Here is a 23281-nt window from a genome sequence, read left to right as displayed (position 1 = left end):
TGTTGTCAACTGTGACGTGCACGCATAGACCACCCACTATTGCGCAATTTCTGCAGAATGTGAACTTCTGGAAGTGCAAGGAAGTGCAACAAGGAGGAACAAGGTGAGGCAATGCGGAATCGCAGTAACAGAATCATGGTGCAAAATTGGCGGAATATTTGGACATGTGAAAATGGCTTCCATTGTTTTTGGAGTGATCTTTAGTACCTCTTATATATTTTGTTCAACTTTATTCCTATTTTTAACTATAAAGTAAAGAGAAATAATTCTTCCAGTAATGCAAACCATGGTCTGAAAAAACACCAAAAGGAAATGAGAGGCCGCCTTTGCTTTCCTTAACTGTGTCATGCAAATTGAAGTCCGTCTCACAGGAACCAAGTATGGCTGTGGAATAGGAGGCTGCGGGGCCTGCACTGTGATGGTGTCCACCTACGACCCAGACTCTAAGAAGATACGGTATCCTTGCTAAAAGGGAAAGGAAGATACTGGGTATCTCTGCACATACATGTATATGTCTTTAACCCTTTTAAGTGACGTGGCTATTCCACCCAAGATCCTGGGAATCATCATTCCTGTGTGTGCTGAGAATGCAGAGAAGAGCAAGAAAAGACCCACACCACCTTGGGAGGCTCCTGTCCTGGCTGCTGATTTGCTTGACAGCAACACTGAGCCATTCATGGGTGAGGGGAATGTGGGGTGACAAGGGGGAAAGATAATGTTGTTAATATTACTGGCAATAAAAAACTGAAGGGATCTATTTGATTACCCAGTTTTTGTTGAGGTTGTTAATGTCTGACTCGGACTAGGTTACTACCTTAAACAAAAATCAGTTTTGCTCCCCTACTCTGTTGGCATTTTGATGTATGCCCAGGGTGGGGGTACCTTCTTGAACATTTCCCTGATTGGATGGGGAACAGTTGGGGAAATCATGGGCACAGGTACCCCTTTATTCTACCCTCCCCACCCCCGGCCATTATTCCAATATTCTGGGGCACAATACTGCATTTTTCCTCTGTAAGTTTTCCAGCACAGCCTGGTACCTTTTGAATTCGAACGCTTTAAGTTTGGGCCTTTATTGTCTATTGGACTAAGCCTAGTAAACACTACAAAAAGAATCTCACTGGTGAAGTTCTGGAATTCTCCTTTACCTTCCAAAGACATTTCCCAGCCAACTCTTGCCTCCTGCCCTTGTGCTCATTGAATGGTGCCGCCGTAACCACCGTGGAAGGAGTTGGAAACAGAAAGACCAAGCTTCATCCCATTCAGGTGAGAGCTAAAGGCGAGGGAACAAAGGTTTGTTCTGCAGTGATGTTTGGCACCTACTCTAATCCCTGCAGTACTCTACAAATCTAGCTAGTGACATTCCATGTTGTACTGTGTTTATTTCATTTACGCCCTTCCTTTCTTCCACGGATCTCAAGACTTGTGCACTTGGGGTCCCACACAGTCTCCCATCCTGCACTGACTAGAAAGTTGGGAGCTTTGTACAAATAGAGGTAAAGAGATGGGGAAAGATTTTCTTCCATGATGTTGTCACTGCTATAAAAAGTATCGGAGCAGAACCAGTAAAGTGGAGGAAAGGTTCATACTGCAAACAGGGCTTGTTGGGATGGCACAATATGGAGAACGTGAACATACTGTGGGGATTGTTATTTATTATGTCATTTATAGTCCGCCTTTCTCACTGAGACTCAAGGCAGATTACTCAGTGTGAGATTAGTACAGTCCATTTCAAGGACATTTCCATAAACAATGCCATAGGGTAAATAATCACCATTTTACAAAGACAAAGCATTATTAAGAATCCAATACAGAGTTGGAGAAATGCCGAAACAGAACATAAGCAATTCTAGGGCTGATATTAGACCACATGAAGCACAGGTTGCTCATAGCAGCACATATTTAAGACAACAGGTACTACATGGGGCAACATCTGGAAGACCACCTTTCCATGTGGACAGTCCATTCAAAGATGTCTCCTGAGGAGTTGTGCTTGTTTTCCTTCCAGAAAAGGCTGGCCAAGTGCCACGGCTCCCAGTGCGGCTTCTGCACCCCCGGGATGGTGATGTCGATGTATTCGCTGCTCAGGAATCACCCGGAACCCACCATGGAGCAGATATCGGCTGCGCTGGATGGTAGGCTGGACTTCTCCGAGAAGGTTTTGAAAAACTGTTCAGCAAACAGATGAAGAAATAAGAGAAATCTGGAGCAAGCAGCGTCTCCATGGGGTGGTTTGAGCCCCTGAAAGCAGCAGTGAAGGCTACAGCCACTGGTCCCTGTATGGGGGTGGAGTGGCCGTTAAGCACGTCCGGGAGAGACGGCCTGTGGGTCTGATGGCCTGGGGAGCACCCCACCAGGTCCGGGTGATGAATCCACCTGATCATTAGCATTTAAGAAATGTCCAAAGGTTGCACAGTCCAGAGCCGAAGCCTGCGGCTCAAATCATTTGTGAGACTGTAACTTAGATCTTGACTATTTATCGTTCTCCAACTGATCCTTTCTCCTAGGTAATTTATGCCGGTGCACTGGGTACAGACCTATAATTGACAGCTTCAGTGCTTTCTCTCGGGTAAGAGCGTGGCGGGGGGGGGGGACACACCTCATAATTCAGTTCGTGACTATGTCAAAAGTGTCCTTTAATGGAGAATTTGGTCATGGGGTGAAATTAATAAAAGTGATTGTGATTAGACATGGGCACGATCCAAAAAATAATCCCGATTTAGCTGATTGTGATTCTGTGGCGCTGCCAAACGCAGGTACCTGATTCTAACCATTCAAGTCTTGTTTCCGGTCTAAAATCAGATCCAAAATCGGAAATCGGGGAGGCCAGCACCCAAAGCAACCATAGTCAGGCTGTTGCGCGCGCGCGTTCCTGAGTCGCTCCCACCCACGCAGCAAGCCGGCTGTCCCGGTGCGCTGCGGAGCTGGCAGCAGCATGAGTGGCTCGGAGGCTGCCTGCGGCATTCACCTGCCCCACAAGACAAGGGGTGGCCGGCTTGCCCGCACACCCCTTGTCCTGGGGAAAGGCGAACGGCGCAGGTGGCCTCCCAGCCTCCCGTGCTGCCTTTTGCCTTTCCCCAGGACAAGGGGCGGCTGGCTTGCCCACATGCCCCTTGTCCTGGGGAAAGGCAAATGGCACAGGCGGCCTCCCAGCCTCCCACGCTGCCTTTTGCCTTTCCCCAGGACAAGGGGCGGCTGGCTTGCCCACACGCCCCTTGTCCTGGGGAAAGGTGAACGGTGCAGGTGGCCTCCCAGCCTCCCGTGCTGCCTTTTGCCTTTCCTTTGTGCCTACCCCCTTCCCTCTCCCTCCCCTGGGTTGCTGCTTCGTGGTTGGAAGGAAGCCTGCTAATCAAGGAAAGCTGGGCTTCCATTCGGGTTTCAAGGGCAACATAAGGAGGGCAAAGACAGCTCATCCCCCCCCCGACTCCATTGCCCCGGGAATTAATTACTGGTGCCTGCGTGTCTGCAATTCCGAACAGAAACCGATATATCCGATCAAGTCCCGAACAAGCAAACTCCCGACTGCTGGATCGGTTGCTGTGGACAGAACGAATTAGCTGAGAGCGGAACTACAAGTGACAAAAGGCACAGATTGGACACTTGTCTGCTCCCCTCAAGTTTTGATGGGAAATGTAGGCAGCTTGGCGGAATGTTGGACAAGTAACAGTAGAAAAGTCCATTGGACAGCAGTCAGAGAGCCAAGCTGCAAGACTAGGATGCCTACATTTCCCATCAAAACTTGAGGGAAGCTGACAAGTGTCCAATCTGTGCCTTTTGTCACTTGTAGTTCCGTTCTCAGTCACGATGGAGCAAACGCCAAAATCGGGGACTTTTTGAAATCGTAATTCAGATCGTGCCCATGTCTAATTGTGATCCCCAAATTAGAGCTAATTTGACATACATATTCATATATGCTACAAGTTAAGTAAATAAGTGGGTTCAGTAAGCTGTGCCAAGTGTGAGCTTGGCCCTGCCTGATCTTGTAATCATGGTCAGACAGAAATAGGGTTGCCATCCTCCAGGTGGTGGCTGGAGATCTCTGGAATTACAGTTGATCTCCAGGCCATAGAGATCAGTACCTGGAGAGAATGGCTGCTTTGGGGATGGACTCTATGGGATTCTACCGCTGCTAAGATCCCTCCTCTAGTCAAATCCTGCCCTCTCCAGGCTCTTCCCCCCAAATCTGCAGCTGGCAACCCCAGACTGAAAACCTGAAGGTCATTTCCCTCTGCTATGCTGAGTAGAGGTCCTCTCTCTGCTGCAAGCCTTAGTGAGATTTGGGCGAAGAGCCCCCAGGGCTTACTGGGGGAACAGAAATTAAGCACATAGATTTCTGATATAAAATGGGATATTACTGAGTTTCTTTGCTCAGAGTGGGTTGTCTGATCATGTAGGGATCTGGCTTGTCAGAATTTTATACCAATCTTACTTTTTAAAATTTGTTTTCATTCTGCAATTAATACTGTTTAAGTATTTATCTTTTTAAAAAATGAAAAAAAATCAATAAAAGAAGGCATAATGAGAGAAAGAGAGAAAATAGGAGAGAGAAGAATAGCCAAATGTAGACTTTAACTGTGCGATACTATGCGGAGTTACACCCTTCTGAAAAGATTGCGGGTCTATAGCCATAATAAACACTCCAGTTCTGTTCAGTTGTACGTCCGTTGAAGTCGGTGAGTTTAGAAAGGTGTATCTCTCCTTAGGATGGCACTGTATATCATCCAGTAAATTTCTTCCAACTTGTCACCATCCTATTGTCTTTAAAAAATGCTCTCTGCAGGAGTGCTGTCCCCTGGCAGGGAGTGGGAAGTGTTGCTTGGATCAAGAAGGAGGGAAGGAGAAAGAAAAAGAAGAAGATATAGCTCCAGAGCCCAAAAGAGGAGATCGGGTAAGCAGCCGTGGCCTCCTAATTCCCACAGTTTTCCTGAAATGCTTGTAATAATCTGTGAGTAACTTTGAGTTTCATCAAGCACGTTCAGTTCAGAGAGCCAGTTTGGTGTAGTGATTAAGAGCAATGGGACTCTAATCGGCAGAAATGGGTTTGATTCCCCACACCTCCACTTGAAGCCCGCTGGGTGACCTCTGGGTCAGTCACAGCTTCTCAGAGCTCTCTCAGCCGCACCCACCTCACCAGGTGATTGTTGTGGGGATAATAACAACATACTTTGTAAACTGCTCTGAGTGGGCATTAAGTTGTATTGTTGTTATTATAATTCTGGGCAGGGGGTGGGGTGGGGTGGGAAGTGCCCCACCGGAGCCAATCTTGTTTGGACTGGGACAATCAGCATAGGGAACCTCCCTGTCCAATGGGGCTCAATGCATCAGGCCCATTGATGCGTGGAATTTTCTTAGGGATCTCAGGTGCCCACCAGGGGCGGCCAACCTCCCGGCGGTTTGCCCGCTTGCCCGCCAGTTGCCAATGATCAGAGGGAAGTTCCAAGCTGCCGGGCAATTGCCTTCCACGGTCACCCCAGGCACAAGCGCACACTCCCGGCATACACTTCCAGCAGTGATGTCATCACGGTGGCTGCGGGAGTTCTCCTGTGCTTTGCTTGGGGCCAATTCTCAAAGAATTGCTTTGTGCGCGTGAGGATCATTGTCCCAGTGAGTACTGCCCCCCCCTCCGTCTCCTGCTGGGAGGGCACAGGGACCTGGCAACCCTAAACTTTCTGAATGGAAGTGTCCTCAAGAGGGAACATGAAAGCGTATTGTCAAATACGGTCTTTCCTGAGCTGGTAGCAGCGGAGCTTAGATCAGGCCAACAGGGATTAGTGCACTTAATCATTCGTTGAGTCTTCCTTTACCTACGGCTGTACCAAAGTGTTGACTCCAAACAGGCTTAAGTTAGTCACAGCCTTATGGTCACCACAGTGTTCCTTGTTGGAGGCATTCTGGGTAACAGCTCTGTTGTGTTCCCTGTGATCGAATACAGCCTGTATAGTGGCTAGCCTTGGCTGCTCAGAAGACTATGAGAGAACCCTTTGCCTCTGTACAGCCAGGCTTTTTAGTAAAACAAAGATGGCTTGACCAAGTTGCTTACACCGATGCTGGGCTAGTGGGCACTTCGAGAACAAGCCTACTTTGTAGGCAGTTACTTCCTTGTTCCCCGACTTTCCCAGCATACTTTACTGACATTTGCATGATCAAAGCAGAAAGGCTTCGCTAAGGCGCACCTAGATATTCTACTGCTCGCAGTCTTGGAAGGCCACTTCAATGGGATTCATTTAGCCAAAGCGTCTGCTCTTGTGACCCCAGGGGAAACTTACATACGTATACTCCATTGCCGCTGTGAATGCGTCTGCGTACACAGCAACGACAACTGCACGTAGAATGATCTCTAGGCGGAAACAGTCCGGGACAGTTATCCATTCCTGACATCTGAGTGAAATGTTATTAGATCCAGATACAGCAGCTGTAATGTAAACAGCTGAGTGAAAGCATTTTGCAGTTTTACTCCGTTTTTTTTCCTTTTTGCTCTAAAACCATTTTATAATAAGGCATGTTCTAACAAAGAGAGTCTTTTATGTTTCATCAGCTGTTAGCTATTTGATTAGTATGGAGTGTCAGAATCAATGGTTTAATTAAATTGGATTTTTTTAGCAGAAGCCAAAGAAATATAATATGTTCACCACACCCTAGTACAAGGCTGAAAATGCAGCTCTTAAACCCTACCCCAAGTATTTACATGTTTGCTGATTTTACTGGTTAATCTCAGCAGTTAATCTCAATACCTTGAGCGGATAACAAACCTGTTCGTAGAGCGCTTCAGGTTACACTTTAAAAGTAAGATAGTTAACATAGTTTTAAGAGATTGACAATGAAAGCTGACCCAAATATATTCAGTAAAGTTAGTAGAACATATTTGAGTTCAAGCAATAAAACAACATTGGCATCGTCTGCACACTGTTTTAATCACCCACCAGTGTCAATGACCTACATTTGCTGTGTAGGCTACTGTATCCCAGTCTTTGGGAAGAAGGTACTGAGGCAGGAGATGCCTTCCCTCCTTCCCTCCTTCCTTCCCTCCTTCCTTCCACCAGCTATAAACTGGGTAGGTTGTCTGCCTCCTGGCAGAGGACACTTAATAATTCAAATTGGAAATGTGCCGATGTGAGGTGAGCCAACATCTTCCTCCCCCTTTCAGGGTTAATGTGCAAAGTAACAGGCCTGGGAGGGTTTTTTTAGGCGTCATTAATTAAGGACTGTGGCCTAACTAGTGTTTTCAGAAAGAGAAAAATAGCCATGCAAACCAACGATGCCAAAAATAACATCGACTAATAAGTTTAATCAAACTCATTAGTTAATCCGTACTTAATGACAAAACCACCAGAAGTATGTGTTTCATAGACTGAGGCCACACTGGCAGACAGTGAACGCAATGTTTCAGTAAGGAATCTCAAACATATAAAGGGCACGTGCTCATCAATTCAAGTATATCAGAATAAATACCGTAGTTCTGTAAAAATTAATCACAAAAGTGCCAGTGCCTCTTTAAATCTCCATGGAGTACGCAATAACTAGATCACAAATTCTTCTGTACAGTTCATAATAAATAATTACAAATCAAGGTCAACATCATAATCCCATCTCAATGTTCAGTCAAAGTTCATAAATGCTTATGAAGCTTGTAAAAAACCAGAAGTTCAGAATCGTCTCGTGATTTCTTCTTGTAACTGCACGATGGGCAAGCCGGAATCGTTCTTTCCATTTCAAGGAAGTTTTCCTCAGGGTAGTTACAAATGCTACAAATCACGTGTCAAGAATCACCAACTAGGACCCCACTTAGCAAAAAGACTTCCCAAGAAATAGTTGCATGCTCATAGCAGGGTTCCCAGGTGCCCACCGGTGGAGTTCAAATTCCTGGGAGTTTGCCTCCCTACCCGCCAACCCGCTAGTAGTTGGTGGGAGGTGGCAAGCTCCCAAGGGCCACCCACCAGCAGCAGGCACCCCAGGGACTCACATCAAGCAAGCAGTTCCAAGAGGCGCAACAATGTCACCCCCCAGAAGTGATGTTGTTACGCCAGCCACGGAAGCATTCCTGTGCAGGACCAAATCGGCCCCGCATGGAGCGCAGAAGCACTCCCACAGGTGGCATGATGATGTCACTTCTGGGGGTGACATCATCACTCAGGTGTCGGAGAACACCTTGCTGCCATAGCACAGAGTTTAAGTGGTTTGACTGTGAATCGGCACTCTGCTGGTTCGACTCCCACTACTGTCATGAGCTCAGCAGGTGGCCTTGAGTAAGCCACTCCTCTCAGCCCCAGCTCCCCAGCTGCATTGTGGGGATAATAATAACACTAACTTGTTCACCACTCTGGGTGGGGCACTAACCTGTCTAGAAGAGCACTATATAAGAACAGTTGTTGTTGTTGTTGTTGTTGTTGTTGTAAGTGCCAGGTCCCCCTCTCCCAGCGGGAGGGTACAGGGCCCTGGCAATCCTAACTCACACATGGATGTCTTTATTAACCAATGCCAAAATCCCCTCAACATCTCAGCCTTACACCTTGCAGAAGTGTGCCTCCCCGTAGTTAGTCAGTTACTTAAATGTTTAGCCTAACTGGCTGTGGTCACAATCTCTTAAAGATACAGGATACCGGGGTGACATGCCCTCAGGAGTCACAAGTCTGTAAGGGCTGGCTGGATTGGAGGTTACCATCACCTGGTCTGGGGGGTTAGAAACGATCATCACAGCCTTGCCCCAGAGGCAGGCCTCCTCTCTGTGATTTGGGTACGCTCGAATGTATGCCGGGCAGGTCTGCTGCTGCCGTAGGCCACATTACATTGAGGCCTGCTCTTAGATGTACGTTTATACCACCACCTGACAATTCTTGGAAAGTCTTAGGTAGTAAAAAGCTAGCTTTGCTTTTTTCTCGTCTGTGTGACTTATCTGTTGGCTATAGTCTTATTAGCTTGTTTATCTATTTAATAAACAATATATTTTTAAAGAAAACTATTGGTCTGGTTGCTTGTGTGTTCATGCCCTGGGGGAGCTCACGGGTTGGCCCGTGCAACTCCTTGATAGCAAGTGGCTGCACCGCCACCATCCCATCATCTCACCATGATGGATTCATCTCCTTTTACTCACTTCATTTAGATCTTGCCCTGCCCTTCTCCTCAGTGGGGACTCACAGCAGCTTCCGTAATTTCCCTCATTTTATCCTCACAACGACCCTGCGAGGTAGGTTGAGCTGTGTTTGTATGCGTGTGTCTGGCCCAAGATCACCCAATGAGTTTCCCTGGCAGAGTGGGGATCTGAACCTGTGTTTCCCGGATCTCAGTTCAGTACTCTAACCCCTGCACCACCCTGGCACTGGCAATTTAGGAAAAAAGGGTCCTGAAGACCCTAAGCAGAAACTCTTCTAACGCTTTGTCTGTGTCCTGTTGTAAGTATCTCCTGGTGCCAATATTAAGTTAGTGCCCCCCTGACTACATGCCAGGATCTCCGCACACATTCCCACAGAGGGGAGGAGCGGTTCTGGGCTGGTCATGGGAACAAGGAACGGAGCCAACATGGAAGGGGATCCTCCTGAGCACCAAAACTGGTGGGCAGGCACCAAAACTTGCACCGACCAGAAGAGAGGCACTTCTCCCCATTGCAGTTCAGTCGGCCACCAATTGCAGCCGGCTTAAGAAGACTCTCGAAGAGCCAACGTCTCCATCATCACTTGTGGCCACTTCCCACCCCTTTAGTAGCAGCCTGCCTTGATTTGAACAGTGAACGGCATGCTTCAAAAAGCCTCTTTTCGATCGAGGGTTTGGGACTGGTGCAGTGAAATCGTGCTTACGGGTGCTGCAGTTGGCACTGTGGCCCGTGTTGTCACACATTATAAAAGGGCAAATTCAGATTTGCCCCCAAAGGGACTTTCAACCAGAATTTGCTGCCATCTTTGCTTCCTGACGAATACATCGATGTGGTAGATCCCTTTGCAAATGCATGCTGGTTGCTTCATTGCCACACCAGTCAGAAAAGAGACGGACACCAAGTTGGATCTAAGGGCCACTTTATTAACTTTATACAGACAAAACAAGCCAAACAGCGGCAAGGACCTAAAGCGGTACAGGTCAAGCCACGGCGTCCCACCTGGACCACCGCCTTGACCTGTCTGGGCGAGCCCCAAAGCCCCAGGTGGGACCCATCCAGTGGATGGGGCGGACCCAGCCGGCCAGGCAAATTTGGTCACCCCCCTTTAAGCTCCTGACACCTCAGCCGTCAAGCAGTGAGGGAAAGGCCTCGCAGGCTGGGGTTCCCGAAGGCAGCCTGCCTGTGGGCCTGGCAGCCGTCACAGCAGTACCAGCCCTTTAGGCAGGCCCCTCTTCCCACATAGGGAAGCGCCAAGGGTGCTCACCGTCCTGCACCCTACTCCTACAAACCAGCCAACGCCAGGACCAAGCCTCTGCTTAGGCCCTGGCGCCCCACTGATGGCCTAAGGCCAACTGAAGTCCTTGCCGCAGATCGTCAAGAAAAATCTGGTTGCCTGTCTGAGACAAGTGCACCCCATCAACCCTGTAGAGGTCGGGGAATTCGGCCCTGATCCGAGGGTGAGGCAAATAACGCCTAACCCGGCCCCCAAACCTTTTGGATGGCCCTATTGGCCTTCATCCTGGCCCGCTCGATGGCCTGGCGATCTTCAGCCTCCCTCCGAACTTGACGAGGGGTCATAGCCGACCACGTGATCAGCACTCCCAGCCAACATGCCGCGATGAGGCGCATATCAGATAGCGCCTGAGAATATAATGCCATCACTGCATCAAACCCAAATCATTTCCCATGAAATGGATAACAAGTATATGGGGTGGCGTATCACGCCCAACTCCAAACAGCATCGGCAACAGGCCTGGCCACCGAAGGCCCCCGACCCTGCCATTCAACAGTAGCCCGGTCACTTAACCCAAGCTGGGACCCGACTGGCGTCCTGCGTGCTTGATGGGCAGCCCAGAAGACAAAACTGTGCCCACGTATCAAGATGCGTTGACGTCCAACCCGTGATGCAGGACCTAAGAAAAACAACAATTAGTGACGTTTAAACATGCTTCAATGGACGTACCCAGGAGCGGTAGGCCGCAGACCGCCACCCCAACCTTTTGAATGGCCTGACCTGAATACCCCATGGCAGCGGCTGTTGAAGCCGCTCCAATTCGAAAGGTATGAGTAACAAAGCTCACGCCTTGCAACCCCAGCGCCACCAGAGCTCGCTTAGTCACTGCCCAGAACTGGTAGCGAGTTAAGGGGAAGCCATCCAAGTGCCAGAAAAGGCAGCCTTGCTCACTGCCACGCACCTACCGGTACCTCCTCAATACACGGACAGGGCTCAGCTCTGCCTCAGAGCAAGAGCCCAACTGAACGCAAGCCCCCTTACACATCTGGTCCGCCTTGGACCAGCGGATCGTCACTGAAACCATGTCACCCTCGAAAGCTAGGTCACTTGCCATAAGGGCACGGCCGGAATTATCCTTACAGGATGAACCACCAGCTCCCTGACCCGAAGGGCCCCCAAAAAGGCAGTCAATGCAGCTGCATGAAAGAGCCTCGTCTCATAGGCCGATGTACAAACCCTTTTCCAGACCGCACTAAGGCCCTTAAGGACGGACGGGGAAATGGGCTGACGCGGATCCTTGTGGACCGCGCACTCCCTGGACCATCCTTCGAGTATCTTCCGCACTCGGAAATCACCCGTGGCCTCAGGAAATCCCCGAGCTTTGCTAATAAAGGCCAGGGCTGATAGTTGCCCCTTAATGGACTTACTGCCAGCCCACAGACCTTCTGGTGGACACAAAACTGGAGAATGTGCTCGACCGGAATAGGCCAGGCATTACCAATCCCAGCTTCCCGCCTGAACCCGTCCAACTGGCCTCCCGCTCTCCAACAAGCCCCCTGTGTACTGGGTGCGATGGCTAGCTGGATGGCGCAGCCCGCCTCGACCTCCCAAGCAGCCAAAGCTCTGGGGGCATCACCGCCGGACGAGGATCTGCCTCCGGGGCAAGCTGCCAGAAACACTCCATCTGTTGGCAAGACAAAGCGTCTGCGACACCTTTGCACACGCCAGGAACGTGCCTGGCCTTAAACAATATATTGCGCCGCAGGCACAATAGTGTAAATGCCCTAACCAATCACATGACCCTGGGGTACTCAGAGGACAAGGAACTGACGACGTGAACCACGGCCAAATTGTCACCCCAAAAGTGGACAGTGTGATTCGCCAGCTCCTCGCCCCATAGTTGGACTGCTACCAGAATGGGAAAAAACTCTAAAAAAGTCAAGTCCTTGACCAAATCTGATGCCAGCCAATCAGCGGGCCCCTGTTCAACACACCAGTGCCTCCGGAAATAAACTCCGAAGTCAGTGGAACCCGAGGCATCAGATGTAACTTGCAACTCCGCCTCGGGCAACAAATCCTGCTGCCAAAAGGTAATACTGTTAAAGTCACTCAAATATTCCAACCACACCTCTAGGTCGGCGTGCATGCCACCTGTCACTCGCATCCTGTGATGGGGTGCATGCAGCCGAGCCACAGCATCGCACAAACGACGCAAACACGGCCTCCCAGGTGAAACAGCTTTGCACGCAAACTTAAGGTGCCCCTCAAGCTGTTGCAGCTCAACCAAGGAGGCCTTGTGCTTACCCTTAAAATCCCGCAGACGAGCCCTAAGGTCGTCGCCCTTGTCAAAGAGCAATCGTAAGGATTGCTGAACCGTGTCCAACTCAATGCCTAAGAAGGTAAGCACTGTAGAGGGACCTTCCGTCTTCTCGGGGGCCAATGGAACCCCCAGCTCATCTGCCAGCTCAATAAAGAAGGTGAAAAGCCGAGCACATTGAGACTACTGCACCCGCCCAACGAACAAAAATTATCTAAATAGTGGGCGGAGTCACAGCTAAACACGCGCCGCCTCAGTTCCCCCTCCAGGAATGAGCTGAAGCGCTCAAAGGCTGCACAAGACACGGAACAACCCATCGGCAGGGCACGATCCATATAATACCCACCTTCGAAGGCAAACCCCAATAGCTCAAAATCCAGCGGATGGACAGGGAGAAGGCGAAATGCAGACTTAATATCACATTTAACCAGCTCCGCGCCCACCCCACACCTGCGCACCACCTGCACAGCCTGATCAAAAGAGGTGTACCGGACAGAGACAAATGCCCCAGGGATGGCATCCTTAACCGAACCACCTTTAGGATACGAAAGGTGGTGGATAAGGCGATACTCGCCAGCCGCCTTCTGCGGCACCACCCCCAAAGGAGACACCCGGAATTGGGGGTTGGTGGAGCCGCAAATGGCCCCAAAACTCTACCCTCTGCGCATTCCCTCTTGATTTTATGCCTAACTATGTCTTCCTTGCCTTGAACAGAACGCCAGTCCTCAGCCATAAAAATGGGGCCCTGGAACCCTGAACGGGGATCCCTGAAACCGTCCCTGAAACCGTCCAACAAATAAACTGCAGCCTCCTTAAGAGGATAAGAACGTAACAGGCGTTCAAGGACCCTCATCTTTACCGGGCTGGGGGCCCTTTTCCAGGAGGCTGTTGGCTGGTGGAGCCGCCGCCCCCCTGCTTCCTACCTCCCCACCCCTGGCGGGCTTTACCACACGCGTTGTACGGATGCTGGCCCGCACAAGATGGGCATTCATGCCGGGATCGGCAAGGTTTCCTAGGGCAAGTTCCCTTATACGCATACTCCCAGCAGAGCAGCCAGTGTTGAACCTGCAGTCCCGCCCGGCCGCGGGTATTAGTCGGCTGGGCGTTGCGAGAAACTACATGGCCGCTGTCCGAACGGTCCCCCAAGTTAGGCATGGCAGGAGACATCACCGACAGCCACAGCTGTTGGTGAATGCGGTCCCACGGAAGGCTGGGGTTCATTGCTGCCCGCATGCGGAACTCCACATCGTACTGCATCCATGCAGCACCTGAGAAGCCCGTATAACCTTTCAGAATGATGTCAAGATACTGAAACAGAGACACAGCCCAGTTGGGCAGCGCCCTGGCAATTACCCCAGCGTAAATCAGGAAGCCAGGCAGCCAATTGTTCCAGGTCCTGTCAACTCACCTCTTTTGCAGGCGTTCCTTGTCTCTATCGTCCATCACATCTTTATCCTCCTTCTCTAACTCATGGTAGAGAACGGAAAAGACGTTGACATACTCCCCACGTAGAATTTTATCCCTCATGGCCTGTGCCAAATGGTCGCCCAAAGGAAGGGCCGTATCGCCAAAGGGCATAGCATGAAAAGGAACCTGGCCATAGTTCAGTGCCGGATAAGGATAATAACCCCAAGATGGGCCTCCCCAAACTTGAAGGGGAACTGCCTGTTGCTGCTGAGCACCAGGCTGAAAGCCTGATTTAAAGTGGGCTGTACCCCACCCAAGGGCAGCTGCAGGATTGGGTGGGGCGTCCTGCAGACCAATAATCAACCCACAAGCAGCAGCCTGTGCCCCTGGCCCCCAAGACCAAGGGTAAGGGTAGTGTGGTGCATGATCCTTACCAGGTGCCTCCACTGGGTCCACAGCCACTGCAACAGGCGGTAACTCCTCAGGTGAGTCCACCACTTCTACAGCCGGTTCCTGAGGCATCAGACACCTTTGCTGGGGGCCACTGCAACCTCCAGCCGCTGGGGATCCAGCAGAACCTTCCAAGGCAGATAAACGGCGCAAAATATCACGGTTAGTTGCGATCCTAGATGCTCGCCGCACTGGCCATACTGTACGCACCCCTGCTTACTGACACCGCATCCCCTCTTGCCCGCTCCAGCGCCTCCAGGCGCTTCAAAATATCCTGCTGTTCCCCAAAGGAGTCCTCATCCTCTGAGGAAGACAGAGCCGGGGGAGGGGGTCGCTTGGAAGGCGCCCTCTTAGCAGGTTGCTTCCCTTTTGAATTCCCTTCACCCATCTTGGGTGCCATGCTACTCACCAGTTTCAACCCCCACGTAAAACCTTCAACCTCAATACCTAAATCCCCCCCCCGACCACTATTGGGTCAGGCCCCAACTTACTAAGCAAGGCTGACACTGCTTAGCTTCCAAAATCTGACGAGATTGGGCCGGACTGACCAATAGGACAACAAGGAATTAATGACTGTCAGTCTCCTCCCCGCCTCACAGGTACTAGGCCAGGCTGACCCTGCCAGCTCCCAATCTAATGAGAAGGGTGTTACTGGCTCTTAGGGGGGGAAAGGGAATAAATCCCCACTAAACCAGGCACCAGGAAAGCAGGCCTATGCCCAATAAATGGCAACTCGCCCACTAGGCCACGCTGCCCCGGTAAGGAGCAGCAGCCCAAAATGGCCAACCACTCTGCTGCCCACAAAATGGCCGCCAGCAACTACGCCGGTAAAATGGCGCGGGTGCCCAAGGTAGGCTAACAGCCGCCGCCCACTGGGCTCCCTACTGAGATTATGTCCCCTGGCAGGGGAACCAACCCACGGGCTCCCTCCCGGGACCGCGGCCTCGCTGCCCGGGAGCAGCACGGGCCCGAAGGGCGCTCAGGCCTCCCCACGCCCCGCTCCTTGACTCCCCCCCTGGCAAATTCACTCGCACTCCACGTGCTCCCAAGCCGGGTAGGTGAGTGGGAGGCCGCTCGGCTCTGCTGCGCCGCGCCGCGCCGCACCTCCACTGGCCGGTGCAGCCGCTCTCGGCCGCTGAAACGGCCCTTCTACCGCCGTTCTTCGCTGCAGCCGCCGCCGCCCGCACGTGCCGACTCCACCGCTGAGGAAGCTCCGAGCCCGCAGGCAAGCCTCCCAAGCCGCTGGCCTAAAGCACAGCCGGGCTCCGAGCCTCTCAGTCGCTCGCTGGAGACGTCCTTCTCCACCAACCGCACTGAGCTGGGAGGGCAGAGCTGCGTAGCTATGCTCGCTCAGCCCTCCCAGCACTTCCATATAAGGAAGGAGGGGGTGGTGCCGTCTATCCCTCCAGTGCGGCAATGGACGGCCCCTGGCTGAGCAGCGTAGCTGCTTGCCAGGAAGGGGCCGAATTCTTTACATTTTATGAGGACTCTTAATCCGTCTTAACTGTACGGTTAAAAATGTCACCTCTGCAAATTCTACCGCTACTACTTTTGCTACATTCAGCTCTAATATTGTGCTACAGCAACGTAGAATGTGTGTCATGTGATCTTGTTTTAAGGCGCACTCTCCACATCAGCACCACCAGAAACAGGCATTCCCATCCCATCCCATCGCTTGCACGCAAAAGAGCCCCACGTGGCTTTACATGTGTCAAAGCGTAAGCCTGTAGTACTCTAGTTGGAAGCGGACTGCGCTGTGGGCGGGGCCTACAGGTGCTGCCGTGAAGTGGGCTGTAGCTCCGCTGTCACTTGCCCAGAGTGCTACGCAGTAGAAAGGACCCTCCGGTTTCCAGCACTCGCAGGCACAGGCCTTTGTGAAACGTCCCCTGCTGCTGATCGCAGGGTGCTGCACCTGAAATGCGCTCAGCCTCACTGGGGAAGCTGATGGCGAAAATCGACGGCCACCAATAAATTCTTCTGTGAACTGCAGCATTTGGTTTAGCTTAGTTTATTCGGTGTTCAACCCGCCCTCCCCACAAGTGGGCTCAGGACGGGGTACAACAGTCATAAAATACAATTACATAGCAGATTCTACAATAAAATCCAGCAATTAAAATTATATATATGCAAAACCCTGATATGGTTGGCTACACATTCCTGCCCCCAGGATACAAAGAGGAGACAGACAGAGGCACGAGTGGTACTCGAATACCGGAGACCGGTGGGAGGCTCAATGATGGCCCTGGCGCTGGCCTCAGCCGTAAGCCTGGTGGAACATTGTTCATTTTTTTGCCCAGTAATAGAGTGATAATCAATCCTTGCGACTGCAGGCGCACAATGCGAGCACATGGCCTCTCAGCTGAAAGGCCCTTACTGCGTGCTCTCTGTCGGCCCACAAGCTGACTTCTCGGAGCCACGTCAACAAGTGATAGAAGAGTGTATGTGGCCAATGGGCCCTGCCTCAGCCCAGACTGGCTTTTGCCATCTCACTGCAAAAGCTGGAAACGGTCATGATAAAAGCATACGTAGGATTGATGAAACAGCAGTGTGCTTACGACTGCCTCACTGTGGGTTTAATGTGCTTGCTCAGCTAAATGGGTGCTGTGGCTGCCACAGGGCTGTGAGCCATCAGGAAGAATAAACTGCAGTATATGGCAATGGAATAATAAACAATACAGGCTAGTTAAAAACTGCCGGTGCTTCTTCCATTGAGAGAAGAAAATGAGTTATTTCTTGCATGACAAGAGAGGCACACATTTGAGCACTCAGAGCTATCTGGATCAATGGTGTGCAGAGGTGACACTTCTGAAATACTGATCCGTTTTTACCCATGTCCATATATGCCAATGCTAAATTTAACTTCTTTTCATTTAGATGTGCTCAGGTCTGTGCCAGCCAGAAGAATTCCAGCCCAGGGACCCAACCCAGGATTATATATTTCCTCCCGAACTCATGGTAGGAAATAATCTTTTTACCTGTGCTTGTTGAGAATAAGTTTTAATAGGCATATAGGTTTTGAAAGAGAAATGTGGCAATATGCTTTGGGCAGGCTGTGGGTGAAGTTCCATGTGATACCATCAAACTTCGTCTCCTTAAATACCATTTCCATTAACACAAAGGCAGGTGTTGGGGTCACTTCCAGGGGTGGGGGAATCCGTGGGCAGGATGGAGGGGAGTTTAGGTCTCCCCTCAAAATGTTCTTTCTTCCAATCTTGGCACACGGATGAGGAAGGAAAGCAAGTTAATTGTCGAGGAGGGGCATTTGAAATGGAGAACTGATGGACCGAGAAAGGGTTAAGTACTCTCGCCTCCATTTCCTCTCCTAACAAGTGATTCCACCTTGTGGTCTTGCTTTCCCACCACTTGCCCACCTTAAACTTTTGACCTCTTTCCAGGAGTTGAGGAGGGCAGAAGTTCTGTAACCACGTTGTCTGATTTCATATTCATTTCCATCCCTGATCTTTTATGATTCTTATCATCACAGGTCAAGTCATTCTTCTATGTTATTTCTAATTTCATCTCCACTACTCTTCAGTCTTTATCTAAAACCTTTGGCCACGAGCCTCGGGAGCTTTCAAGTGGGTTGTCACCAATATGTGAATGGCTCCCACCTGTATATACCATTAACTCAGCCCTCCGGAAGCAACTGTGAAGGTCCTGGGCCAGCATCTTGAGGCTGTGGCCAAGCGTCAGAGACTGAACAAAGTGCTGCTTAACCCAGACAGGACGGAGGTGATGCCGGGTGGGAAGGCAGAGTGCTTAGCTGGGGTCGATCTTCCAGCCTTAAACGGGTGAAGCTTTTTCTGGCAGATCCAGCCCAGAGATTAGAGGAGCTCTTGGACTCAATGTGGAAGAGGGTTGGTGCCCTTGCTAGGAGTGCCTTCTTTCAGTTCCATCTGGCTTCTAAGATGGCCTCTTAAATGGACTCTGCTGAGGTAGCCGTGCTAATCCACACTCCCATAACCTCCAGATTAGACTACTACCATGTGCTCTCTGTGGGGCTGCCTTGGAAGCATGAATGGATACAAAATGGGACAGTGAGACTCTTGCGTGGAGTCAATGGATTGGAGCTTCTGACTTCAATGCTGAGTCAATTGCCTGTTCACTCCTGGGCCCAATTCAGAGTTCTGGTTATCACCTTGAAAGGCCTTCATGGCCTGGGACCTTCACACCTCCCAAACTGCACCTCTAGGGTTGCTGGGCTGCATCCTGGAACCTCCGGGAGCATTTTGGGGTAAGGACGATATCATGGTGCGCATGCAGAAGTTTGTATGTTAGCATCTGAGTCAATTGACTTCCCCAGAAGTTTTTCTTGTTAAAGAAAGTAGTGAAAATTATTTACCCATGCTAGGAATTCTGCAGGATGTGATTTGTCCTGTAACTGGGACCTGACAATGACTGTCCTGTGCCTTCAAGTCACACCTGGCTGATGGTGGCCCCATTGGGTTTTTCAAGGCAAGCAGTGATCAGAGGTGGTTTGCCATTATCTGCCCCTGCGTAGCGGCCCCAGACTTCCTTGGCGGCCTCCTATCCCAACACTAACCAGGGCCGACCCTGCTTAGCTTCCATGATCTGATGAGACTGAGCTAGACTGGGACATCCAAGTCAGAGCTGGGGCTGTCCAATAAGTAAAGGGAACGTTGCCTGCTCAGAGAGGTAGTTTAAAAAAAATCTCTGAATGGTGGCAGCAGAAAAGGAATTACAGGTAGCTGGCTGGGTCTGGATCGTTGACGCTTACCTGGATCCGCTAAGTAGACGCGATTGCCGAGTGAGGTGCTACTGGCCCATTTCACCACAATTACTATGTAACAAAATGTGATCAGCTGTTAAAAGGTGCTCGTTTCTGCCTTTAAAAACTATGAATTTGGTATCAACATCATTCCCGAGATGATATATCATGTTTGTGTTTCCTGACAGAGGGTGGCTGAAGAGAACAAAGGAAGAACTCTGGTCTTCAACGGAGAAAGGACTACGTGGATTTCTCCTGCAGCACTCCAGGAACTTCTGGGCCTGAAAGCCAATTACCCAAATGCCCCCCTTGTTGTGGGGAACACGAGTGTAGGTATGTAAAGCATGAGGCCTTTATGTGCAGCAGGACGGCTCAAATGAGAGCGGGCACAACCTGATGTAATGTCTCCCACGGAAGCCGCTGGAAGACATTGGTAAGAAGTTTCCAGATGAGCACCAATGATACATTTTCAACACATATAGAGCCCCGTGGCGCAGAGCGGTAAGCTACAGTACTGCAGCCCAAGCTCTGCTCACGACCTGAGTTGGATCCTGGCAGAAGCCAGGTTCAGGTAGCCAGCTCAAGGTTGACTCAGCCTTCCATCCTTCCAGGTCAGTAAAATGAGTGCTCAGGTTCCTGGGGGTAAAGTGCAGATGACTGGGGGAGGCCATGGCAAACCACCCTGTAACAAAGATTCTGCCAAGAAAACATCATGATGTGACGTCCCCCCATGAGTCAGCAATGACTCGGTGCTTGCACAGGGGACTACCTTCACCTTTAAAGAGACTCGGAGTTGGATTCTGAAACTCCCTTCTGCAAAGTTGGAGCATGTGTTTCCCTTTCAACAAGTTTTCCTCTAAGAAAGACTTCCTTCAACAGACTTAATGGAAGGAAGTCCAACCGATGGGCAGCAGTGATATCACTGGAAACAAAAGCCTGATGTAGCCGTTGTAAGGCTGCCAGGTCCCCTGTGAGGGCAGGAAATCCCCCGCTCCACAGGCGCACTCCCGGTGCAGTGCGATGATGTCATTTCCTGAAATGACGTCATCAAGCGGCACCAGGAGCATGCATATTTTGTGTCAGACTATGGAATCCCAGTTATCTATTGTTCGTCTCCCCCCTTCTGCAAGAAGCACAAAGTTTCTTGATTCCAAAAGGTTTATTGAAAGACAACGCTCAGGATACAGTTATCCATATTCCAAGGATTAGTCTTGGCTGAACAAAGGCTTTGTTGAGAATGACACACAAGGTGAAAGTAACAACACTTCAAACACCCATTCCCAGCCTCCCCCCCTTAGTCCTGTCTAGAAGGCCTGGGAAGGCGAGGACATCAAGGTCGGCCGGAACGGAGTGATAAGAATTCTTCGCTCCCATGGAAATATGCGGCTTGGGCAACACCTGGGCCTGGAAGGAGAGAACTAAACAACTACAGATTATAACACAAGAGCATGGCGTAGCTTTGGCTTGAGAACTGACTAGCAAACTGACACTCTGACACTTTGCATGTGCAAGAGGGAACACCCTCTGGTTAGCTTCAGTGATGTGACACCACGGCTAGGCCTACACAGGCAGCAGAAGGAGTTGGTAAATCCCTGTCTCTGTAGAACAGAAGGTGTGCCATATTAATGTTGTGTGCTCCTGGATCCAGGGGCAATCTTAGCCACGGGGCATCTGGGGCTGCTGCCTTGGGCCCCAGGCTGGGGGGCTCCAAACACCCACAGCCCTGCAACCCCTGACAGCGGAGGAAACGACAGGAGATGCAGGCTGCCACTCCCAATTTCAACCACTCCTTTGCAGCTCAGGCACCTGGCTTCACGGTGGTTACACGAACCCCCCCCCCCTTCCTAAGCTCCTGCAGCCGGCTACGTGGCAGCTGCATGCCCCTCCCCTCTGGGGCTTGAGCTGATGGCCTGGGGGGCAGGTGCCTGGGCTTGGACGTCACAGCGTCTGTATTGCAACGCTATGGCTTTAATATGAATGCAGCGCCATTGCATACACGCTGCCAGAGAGAAACTGTGACCCCCTGGGACAGCCCCGGAGCACATCTGCATGAATATATCTAAGACAGCTAAAGGAATAAAATATGTTTTGGTTTCCTTACTTGGTCTCATATTCGTGAACAGATACATTAAAGCTGAAAAGAGCTTTTTGAGGAAAAGAGCAGCACTCTGCGGACATGAACTCTCAGCACGAAACAAGAGGACCTTCTTCCCGCCTCCCTGCCCCTCCGCTCCCTATTGCCTTCATGCACATTTTATGGTCTTAGCATCCTGGTTGTATTTTCCTCAACTTTGGGGCTCCCATGCTGTACCCAAATAGAATGTTTCTTTGTTTATTCTGTTCAGTTTATTTGTGTATATTTAGTTGATCCATATTTGAAAGTCTGCTCCCATTTTGCCCCCACTCTAATCCTTCTGGCCTCTGACTTCATCCCTTTTAGGGCTTGAAGTGAAAAAACTGGGTGTCCATTACCCAGTCCTCCTTCATCCTGCCAGGGTTCCAGATCTGCACGTCGTCTACAGGACAGACAGTGGTAAGTCGCGGCTGTGCCCAAGAAGCCACTGGGGCGAGTGTCTGGGACTGGGGTTTCACTTTTTCAGTTGACCAAAACATTTTATTGAAGAGCTAATGATAATGTTATTTTCTCACATTGTCACCTAATAAGCACGATCAAACATGCAATACAATTTACCTCATGGGCTCTGCTACCGCCAGTGGAGTTAAGATTAGAAGTTAATAAGTCCAACTGAAGCCAATAGAACAAATGAGTTATAAGATGCAGCAGGCGGATATTATTTTCTCATTGTTGTTTATTTTCATTTAGCAGATTATTTTATATAAGAGAGAGAGAGACTGTTTATAACTTCAAGTGCAACTCCCTGCTTTTCCATTGAATACCAGTTCTAACTCCAACTGTGCTTGCCAGCTGTGACTACTAAAAACGTAAGGCCTGCTGAAATTTATTTGATTCCAGGGATAGTGGTAGGTGCGGCAACCCACTTGGCCCAGCTGAGGGAAATCCTGTTAGATGTGGTCCCAGAGCTCCCAGCGGAGAAGACAAAGATTTACTGTACTCTCTTGAAGCAGCTGAGAACCCTCGCGGGAGAACAGATCAGGAATCTGGCTGTAAGTTTTTTCAAATGTTACCTTTCCCAATGTCCCGATTGCTTCATGTCCCTTTCTGCCAGCGAACATCAACGAGAAATAGAAATCCTTTTAGCGAAGGTTTGCTTTAATCTGGTTCATGAAACTCAGAGACACCCTCGTCTGACTAGGACCAGCCCTGAGTCATTTGATGCCCTGGGCAGGTACTTGAGTTGGTTAGCTTCACCTGTCTGCTCTCTGCTTCACAGTCTCTGTGTTGCTTAGCTTTGGGGGACACTATAATAGGATTCTCCCAGAAAGCATTTTCTCATCCTGCGGAGAGCCCTGATAGCACTGCTGAACATCTGCCACTGGGCATAGCAAAAGGACTGGAAGGAAGGAAAGCAAACAGTTATCTCTGGTGGTCCCCGACTCGCTCTCCGTCTCCCCAGCCTGCAAAGGAGAGGCAGCTATCACGGGACAACTGCTCAGAGCAGGAAGTCGGGAGATAAGGGGCAAGCCATCCATCTGTCCATATACCTAACCTGCTGGTTCACGGGCACACCTGCCAGGCCAACTCAAGAAGTCCCGACACAGTAGGTGGGATGCAGGCTAAATATTCCAGTGGCAGAGTGGAACTTTCCTGCCTCCCCCTCCCACAACAGCCCATTGATCTCCGCAAAACACGGCTCCTGGAGGATGGGGGACCCTGAGACATGTAAAGAGGGATATCTGCAGCAAAAGCGGGGGGGGGGATCGGTGGGAACTGATTTATTTAATTACTTTACTTATACCCCATCTTTTTCCTCGATGGGAAAACCATAATTCTCCTCTCCTCCATTTTATCCTTTCAACCACCTTTGAGGTAGGTTAGGCTGAGAGTATGTGACTGGCCCAAGGTCTCCCAGCCGGCTCCCGTGGCACAGTGGGGATTCAAACCCGGGCCTCCCAGATCCTAGCCCAGCACCCTAACCA

The 23281-nt window shown here is 50.4% G+C and overlaps 1 protein-coding gene across 1 annotated transcript in view; it reads left to right on the top strand.

Moving 5' to 3' along the window:
- The window catches only part of LOC129324156 (aldehyde oxidase 3-like), a 151105-nt gene that overhangs the window by 27294 nt on the left and 100530 nt on the right, over window positions 1-23281 (top strand). The window contains exons 3-11 of the mRNA XM_054971196.1: window positions 360-456; window positions 1158-1266; window positions 2009-2135; window positions 2508-2569; window positions 4781-4888; window positions 17368-17448; window positions 19411-19555; window positions 21663-21755; window positions 22197-22348. Of these exons, the coding sequence (XP_054827171.1) occupies window positions 360-456; window positions 1158-1266; window positions 2009-2135; window positions 2508-2569; window positions 4781-4888; window positions 17368-17448; window positions 19411-19555; window positions 21663-21755; window positions 22197-22348 (974 nt within the window). The remainder of the gene's footprint in view (window positions 1-359; window positions 457-1157; window positions 1267-2008; window positions 2136-2507; window positions 2570-4780; window positions 4889-17367; window positions 17449-19410; window positions 19556-21662; window positions 21756-22196; window positions 22349-23281) is intronic.

This window comes from Eublepharis macularius, chromosome 2, assembly GCF_028583425.1.
Source record: "Eublepharis macularius isolate TG4126 chromosome 2, MPM_Emac_v1.0, whole genome shotgun sequence".
Classification (NCBI taxonomy): Eukaryota; Metazoa; Chordata; class Lepidosauria; order Squamata; family Eublepharidae; genus Eublepharis; species Eublepharis macularius.
Note: the sequence above shows the minus strand (reverse complement) of the source record. Positions and strands in the feature narration are given on the sequence as shown.